At 41.3% G+C, this 9153-nt stretch overlaps 1 protein-coding gene across 1 annotated transcript; it reads right to left on the minus strand.

Moving 5' to 3' along the window:
* Positions 1-3294: 3294 nt before the first annotated feature.
* On the minus strand, positions 3295-3759 carry LOC138910797 (uncharacterized). Its single transcript, XM_070202033.1, has one exon. It carries the CDS (start codon positions 3757-3759, stop codon positions 3295-3297), a length of 465 nt encoding a protein of 154 aa, XP_070058134.1.
* Positions 3760-9153: the final 5394 nt, after the last annotated feature.

Below are 9153 nucleotides of genomic sequence, written 5' to 3' on the forward strand. Positions count from 1 at the left end.
CAGAAGCGCACCTGCAGGTGTGGGCATGGGACCGCAAATGCGGTTGATCGGTCTTTAAGTGACATCCGCAGATGTGGATTTTTGACTGCATAAGCGAAAATGCTAGGTTGTGTTATAAGAACGAGGGTTAGAATAATTTCTTCATTTTTGGACTTGGGAGCTCGAATTGAGGTGATATTTGGAGGGTTTTCACTAGATTTCAAGAGGTAAGCAACTTTTGATCATTTTTATTCATTAATATTGAATACCCATTGAATTTCCCGCATAGATTAGATGTTTTTTAAGCGAAATTTGGGGATTGTTTACCCATGTATTGGAGAGTAAGATTTGGGGATTTGAGTGTCGATTTGTGGTTTGAATTGGATGATTTTGGTATGGTTGGACTCATTATTTAATGGGTATTCATATTTTTTAAGTTTTGTTGGGTTTTGAGACGTGGCCCCGGGGTTGACGTTTTGACTTTGGTTAAAGAACTTAGCTTTATCGTACGGAATTGATTCCTATAGCTTGTATTGATTGTATTAAGTTGTTTGTGGCTAGATTCGAGTCATTCAGAGGTTGTCTCTGTATCATTTATTGTTACATCATGTTATCATTGTTTGGGCTGATTGGCATGAGATTTGTGAGGCCGAGAGAATGGAGAGATTGACGACTCAGTTGGGGCCTGAGGGCCGGCTTGAGAGTGATATTTATGGGATCGAGCTACATGCCACAACATGCTTTATTGATACATCTATGGGATCGGGCTGCACACCGCATCTTGCTATGTTGCCTTATATTAGCGCTTGGAAAGGATCTGCCCTCCGGATTCTAACATACCAGCAGTGAGCGCATGCACCATTGAGTGCTGAGTGCGAGTGCTGAGTGATTGAGAGTGCTAAGCGATTGAGTGTGTTGAGCGATTGAGCGTTCTGAGTGAGATTGAATACCCTGAGAGTGTGAGTACATAAGTGTATTACTATGTTGCATAACCTATAACATGCATATTTTACATGTAGTCATAGAGACGTATCATTCCTCATACTGGCTATACTTGGCATATTTTATCAGTATTTAGCCTAAATTGTTGAACTTGAGAGCATGTCTACATTTATGTACTGTGTATGAATTGATTATGGGATTTCTCTGAGTTATTACTGTCATTTTCCTATTATATTTGTATTTTTATTATCAGGATTTGGACTGTACCTTTCTGAGCTCGCCACTACTTTCAGCCCAAGATTAATCCTGTTACTTATTGAGTACATTGGGTCAGTTATCCTCATACTACACTCAGCACTTTGTGTGCAGATCCAGGTACATTTGGACCATGTGGTTGCTAGACTTGGAGTTGTATCTGCTTGGAGACTATTGAGGTAGCTTCTATGGCGCCCGCAAACCTCAACTTTCATTCTTTTCAGTTTATTTAGCACTATTCTATCATTCTAGATAGTTGTATTAGAAGTTTTGAATGTGTTGACACTTAGTAGCTCATGTGCTCGGTGACACTCGGATTTTGAAAGATTTTGTAGTTGAGTCGCAGTTGTTCTTATCGATTATTTATGAGATTTTTCACTGTTAAACTTATTACATCATGTTTTTAATTTAAAATGCATAGTTATTTTGTGTTTGTCGGTTTTCCTAGTACTGTGATAGGCGCCATCACGACATGTTGAGATTTGGGTCGTGACAAGTAAAAAGTGACCTCAGGATCACAAATACGAAGAAAGGCTGCCTCAGTAACAGTCGCAAATGCGACAATGAGTTTGCAAATGCAAACTGCCCACAACTCAGCCAATGACGCAAATGCGACTCAAGCATCACAAATGCGAAGCTCGCAAATGCGAAACCCTCATTGCAAATGCGAACATGGCCAGAATTCCTATCCCTCACAATTGCGATTCCTACCTTGAAAATGCATGTAGACTCTCACAAATGTGGGGTTTGCAGCACCATCATTCCCAAGACTCAACCAAAACCATCCGAAATGCGTCTGAAACTCACCCGAACACCCAGGGCTCCACACCGGACACTCACACAAGTCTAGAAACCTCGTACGAACCCGCTCGCATGCTCGCATTAAAATAACATATAAAATCACGAATTGAACACCAAAATGCATTAAGTCATGTGAACGTGCGGGTTACATGTAAGTAAAAGAGAAACCATAAGACACAGTGGGGGTATGCATTAAGTCATGCTTGCAGGGAAAAGGATCTGCGGTCCGCACAATTTCACTTACGGCTGCAGATGTGAACTTGCATACCGCGCATTTTTGTTGTGCGGCCGCAAAAGTGAAGTGTGGCCCGTATAATTTGACTTGCGGCCGCACCTCAGAATCCAAAAAATGCTAACTCTCTGATGATAGAGAATTGACCAATCTGTGGCCGCAAGAGGATTTCTGGGGTCCGCACAATTAGACTTGCAACCGCACATTGGAGTCTCAAAGTGAGTACTCTCTGATGACAGAAGATGTGGTGTTTTACGGCTGCAAAGGACATTCTGTGGTCCGCACATTTTAACTTGCGGCAGAAGATTCCTTCATCGGTGAGTTGCTCAAATTTAACATCTGCGGACCGTACAAATTCAAGTGCGGCCGCAGAATTCAAAAGTTACGTACATACCACAATTTATTGCACAATGAGACATTGAAACATTATAAAAACATGAAACTATACTAACCCAGTCCCCGTAGAGCATGTATACAGTTAACCCAGTTCATATCTACCCCACATATACATACAATGGAACTCTAATAACAGATGACCTAAAAAGAACTAAAAATCTACAAATTAAACCAACTAAAAAGATTATTAAGAAATTGAAGCATACCGGATAGAATGAGTGCAATGAGTGACTAATCGAGGTGGCTTTGTGTGTGGACAATGAAAACTTTCAAGAAACATTTAGCAGGGCAAAATGTTTGTTTAAAGCGGGGAAAGTGTAAAGTGAGGCCTACAGTGCTATTTATACCAACTGTTGGTTAAGGGGAAGAAGGGCGAGTGCGGCTGAAAAATTCATGTGCGGTCCGCACTCTTTCACCTGGGGGCCTGATTTAACGTCGCGACACAATGCAGAATACCGTCAAGTGAAATGAATGACCGCCACGATGTGGCTATCTCCAACTATTCCCAAGTAATGCTTCACCCGGTGACCATTGACTCGGAATACTTCATTGTTTTTGTTCTTCAAGTCTAACGAACCAAAAGGTGTCACACCCACAATTTTAAAAAGACCACTCCATTTGGATTTTAGCTTCCCGGGAAACATCCTCAACCTTGAGTTAAACAATAATACAAGATCGCTCACCTTGAACTATTTGTTCCAAATGTATTTGTCATGAAGATATTTTATCTTTTCTTTGTACAAATATGAACTTACATAAGTATGGTACCGGAACTCATCTAATTCATTCAAATGTGCAACCCTCAATTTTGCGGCTACATCCCGATCAAGATTCATCTTCTTGAGAGCCCACATGGCCTTGTGCTCTAGTTTCACCGGAAGATGACAAGCCTTCCCTAACATCAACTGATATGGAGACATTCCGATAGGTGTTTTATAAGCCGTCCGATAAGCCCATAACGCATCATCAAGATTCTTGGACCAATCCGTCCGATTAGCATTCGCTTTTTTGGACAATATATTCTTTATCTCCCGGTTGTAGACTTCCACTTGCCCACTAGCTTGTGGGTGATAGGGAATCGTTACTTTGTGAGTAACACCATACTTGCTAAGTAATGTGTCGAATGGCTTGTTGCAAAAATATGACCCCCCCATCGCTTATAATTGCATGTGGAGTACCAAACCTTGCGAAAATATTCTTCTTCAAGAAAGGCTCCATACTTCTCGCCTCATTGTTGGGTAAAGCAACGGCCTCAATCCATTTAAACACATAATCCACCGCGACCAAGATGTAGGAGTTTCCACAAGAACTAACAAAAGGGCCCATGAAGTTAATACCCCACACATCAAAAATATCAATATCCAAAATGGTTGTGAGAGGAATTTCATTTTTCTTTGAGATTCCACCGGCCCGTTGACATTCATCATATATTTTTACTAGTTGACTTGCATCCTTGTAAAGAGTGGGCCAGTAGAAACTGCAAATAAGAACTTTGGCGGCCGTTCTTGATCCACCATGATGACCACCATATGGCGAAGAATGACAAGCCCCAAGAATTTCACCTTGCTCTTCTTCCAGTACACATCTTCTAATCATCCCATCCGTACTAATCTAAAAAAGATATGGTTCATCCCAATAATAATCTTGACAATCCCGTTTGAGCTTCTTCCTTTGTCTTGAAGAGAACTCATCCAGAATTATTCCACACACAAGAAAGTTTGCTAAATCCGTGAACCATGGAACCTCTTTCATTGAAATTTCTAAGAGTTGCTCATCGGGGAAGGAGTCATTGATTTCTTGGCCATCATGCGGCCTCCCCTCCTCCTCCAAATGAGACAAGTGGTCTATCACTTGCTTTTAATACCTTTTCTATCTTGGATGTCAATATCAAACTCTTGCAACAAGAGCACCCATCTCATCAACCGAGCTTTGGAATCCTTTTTGCTCATAAGATAACGAAGCGCAGCATGATCTGTGTGGAAAATGACTTTTGCACCCATCAAGTACGGGCGAATATTCTCAATTACAAACACAATAGCAATGAGCTCTTTCTCCGTAACAGTATAGTTGACTTGGGAATCATTCATGGTATTACTAGCATAGTATACCGGATGAAAAATCTTGTTGATGCGCTGCCCCAAAACAGCCCTAACCGCTACATCACTTGCATCACATATGAGTTCAAAAGGCACACTCCAATTTGGAGCGGTGATGATGGGAGTAGTTGTCAACTTGAGCTTCATCAACTCAAAATCTCTCATGCAATCATCATTGAAGTTAAACTTATCATCCTTTTCAAGAAGCTTGCATAACGGGTTCACCACCTTAGAGAAATCTTTGATGAAACGCGGGTAAAAACCTGCGTGGCCTAAGAAACTCCGTACACCCTTCACCGAAGTTGGAGGTGGAGGTTTAGAAATCACCTCAATCTTTGCTTTGTCCACTTCAATTTCATTCTTTAAGATTTTGTGGCCAAGGACAATGCCTTCCTCGACTGTGAAATGTCATTTCTCCCAATTAAGCACCAAATTTGTTTCTTCACATCTAGCCAACACTTTGTCCAAATTTGCAAGACAGTCATCAAAAGAATCTCCAACTAAAAAGAAGTCATCCATGAAAACCTCAAAGTAGTCCTCCACCATGTCTGTGAAAATAGCCATCATACATCTTTGAAAAGTCGTCGGTGCATTGCACAAACCAAATGGCATCCACTTGATGGCGAAAGTACCATAGGGACATGTAAATATTGTTTTCTCCTGATATTCTAGAGCAATAAAATTTGGTTGTAGCCCGAATATCAATCAAGAAAACAATAGAAAGCACGAGCGGCCAATCTATCGATCATTTGATCTATCAAAGGAAGTGGAAAGTGATCCTTCCTTGTGACTTTGTTGAGCATGCGATAGTCCATACACACCCTCCATCCGGTCACCGTTCTTGTAGGAATCAACTCATTTTTGTCATTGGTGATCACTGTCATGCCCCTTTCTTTGGGACACATTGAACTGAAGAATTCCACTAACTATCGAAGATGGGGTAGACAACCCCGGCATCCAACCACTTGATAATCTCCTTCTTGACAACTTCTTGCATAACCTCGTTGAGTCTCCTTGATGTTCAATAGATGGTTTGGCGCCATCCTCTAACTTGATTTTATGCATGCAAAATGCGGGGCTTATCCCCCAAATATCCATCAATGTCCACCCAATAGCCTTCTTCCTTTTTTGTAGCACTGCCAATGTGGAATCTACCTACACGTTAGTCAAACAAGAGGAAAGAATAACCGGTAAAGTATAACAAGGGCCAAGAAATTCATATCGAAGATATGGAGGCAATGGCTTCAACTCTAAAGTAGGAGGTTCTTCAATAGAAGGCTTTGTAGGAGGAGTTGTCCTATTTTCAAGATCCAAGGATAATTTTCGGGGTGTATAGTTGTACGACCCCATTCCTTGCAAAGAGTTCACACATTCCATAAAGCCATACATCTCGTCATCATTAACGTTGAGCAAGGTGGCCTCCAATATATCACTAACATTGATTGTAGCACTTGTTTCATCAACAATAACATTAGCCACCAAGTCCACAAAAGACCACACCTCATTGCTATTTGGTTTCCGCATGGACTTACACACATGGAATACCACCTTTTCATCACCAACCCGGAAGGTAAGTTCTCCGGATTCAACACCACAAAGAGCCTTCCCCGTAGCAAGGAAAGGTCTCCCAAGAATAATCGACACTTCATAATCAATCTCACAATCTAGAATGACAAAATCTGCCGGAAGAATGAATTTATCAACACAAACCAAAACATCTTCAATTACACCCAAAGGCCTCTTCATGGTACGGTCGGCCATTTACAATCTCATAGAGGTGGGTCTTGATTGCCCAGTTCCCAAAGTCTTGAAAATCGAATAGGGCATCAAATTGATACTTTCCCCAAGATCACAAAGAGCTTTAGAAAACTCGGCACTTCCAATTGTACAAGTAATCGTGAAAGCACCGGGATCCTCCACCTTAGGAGCCATTGAATGCACAATTGCACTCACTTGATGAGTGACTTTGATGGTCTCAAAATTCATTGACCGCTTCTTTGTCACAAGATCCTGCATGAACTTTGCATAATCGGGCATTTGTTCAAAGCCTTCAACTAATGGCACATTGATTGAGAGACTCTTCATCATTTGAATGAACTTCTTAAATTAATTCTCACCATTTTGCTTGGCAAGTCTTTGAGGGTATGGAGGTGGAGGCTTAGACAATGGTGCCATAGCCTTTTGCACTACCGGCTTCGGTATGTCAATAATGTGTTCCCTAGATAGGTTCACCTCCTCTTGAGTATCTTCCACACTATCATCAATGTCAATCTGAAGTTCATCATTAGGTCGAACCATATTATTCGGGAGCTTCTCTTCTTGCATCACTTGATCATCATCAATAAGTTGTCTTTGACTTGAGGTGGGTGCATTTCCACCTCTTCCACTTCATGTGATAACCTCCATGGCATGCCCCGTGTTGTTTTCACCCTTTGGGTTTACTACCGTGTCACTTGGTTGTGCCCCCTTAGGACGAGAATTTAGTGTTTGAGAGATTTTCCCTATTTGAACCTCTAGGTTGCGGATTGATGTGTTGTGTGAGGCAAGTTGGGCATACAAATTGGCATTCTTTTCCATCATTTGCTTGAACATATTTTCAATACACACCATCTCATTGTTTGAAGAACTTGAACCATGGAAAGGATAAGGAGGCGGGTTACTTGGTTATTGGTACATCGGAGGCCTTTGAAAACCTGACCCTCGGTTGCCTTGATTGTTGTGCCATCCGTTTTGATTGTTAACCCATCCTCAAATTTCCTTGGTTATTTTCACTTCAATTTCCTTGATTGTTGTTGTTATGCCAATTCCCTTGATTGTTGTTTTCACTCCAATTTCCTTGATTGTTGTTGTTATGCCAATTTCCTTGATTGTTAGAATTTCAACTGCCTTGATTGTTTTGAGGTCGCCATTGTTTTTGGTTTGGGCCTTGGAAGTTGTTTCTTTACCCTTGAAAATTATTCACATATTGCACCTTTTCTTCTTGTTCATTATAGGAATCATCTTTCTCAAAACTACCATCTTCTTGCACATAGTTTTCCACTCAATTTTGCACTTGTGGGCCCTTGGTCCTCCTCTTGTTCACCATCATGTTCACTCCTTCCATAGCATTGACTTGCTTAGGATTTTGTACTTGATTTAGTCGGGCCTTTTCTAGTTGAGTCATGGTAGTTGTCAATTCGGCAATGGCTTGCCCATGGTCTTGTAATTCTTTGTGAAGGTGGATCATATTTGGGTCACCTTGTGGAACATTGGCCCGGGATTGCCGAGTCAATAAAGTTTTCGCCATATCATCCAAAATATCACACGCCTCAGCATAAGGCATAGTCATGAAGTTCCCACCAGCAAGTTGATTCATTACACATTGGTTGGTTGTGTTAATCCCATGATAGAAGGTTTGTTAAATCATGTTTTCCATCATATCGTTGTTGGGACACTCCTTGACCATAGTTCTATAGCATTCCCATATCTCGTGTAGTAGTTCATTCGGCTCTTACTTGAATGCCAAAATCTCATCTCGAAGTGTAGTCATGTGCCCGGGAGAGACGAACGTAGAAATGAACTTTTCCGCCAACTCATCCCAAGTGTGAATTGAATGGTTCGGCAATCGTTCGAACCAATCTAAAGCTTTTTCCAGTAGAGAGAAGGAAAAATGGCTTGGCCTCAATACATCCTAGGAGACATTCGTTGTTTGCTCCCCCAACAAGTATCCACAAACCCTTTCAAATGTTTGTACGTATTTTTAGTTGGAGCACCGGTGAAGAAACCCCATTGCTCAAGCAAAGTGAGCATCACATTAGTAATTTGGAAGTTGCCCACCCTAATACGGGGATGGACTATTGCACTTGCATATCCTTAATTGGGTAATATCCAGTGTGGAGCCGCTCGTGGTGGAGGTGGGGGTGGAGCGGGTATATTGTCATGAGGCACCCGACCTCTTCTATTGGCTTGAGGATCAAGAGGTACCTCCTCAACTTTCTCATCCTCACTGTTCACATCCTCCAATGGCATATTTCCGAGATCATTGTTTGCCGCCATGGTTGTACCTAAAATTTCTCACACAAGTTAGTACCACAGAAGGAAAATAAGATATTCCAAAAATAAACCCAAATATATAGATAACACCGTTTTAACTCCCCGACAACGACGCCAAAAATTGATCCACGTCCAATACGCACTCAATAGTGAGTGAAAACGGTCGTTGGAAGAATAGTACCCAACAAGAGTCGGGGTCGATTTTCACAGGGAGTTATAAGGGGTGTTAGGAGTATACACTTGAAGAAAGTGAATGGATTGGCTAAATTTGCACTTCCACAATAAATTTTGATTTCTACTTCCACTAGAAGTGAATGATTGTTTTTGATATTTTTCAAAATAGTTAAAACGCCTAGGGATGTGATCATGACCTAGGTATTTTCCTAATGGTTTAAGTACGTTAATACTTGCTTTGTTGAT

Source organism: Nicotiana tomentosiformis, chromosome 1, assembly GCF_000390325.3.
Source record: "Nicotiana tomentosiformis chromosome 1, ASM39032v3, whole genome shotgun sequence".
NCBI lineage: Eukaryota > Viridiplantae > Streptophyta > Magnoliopsida > Solanales > Solanaceae > Nicotiana > Nicotiana tomentosiformis.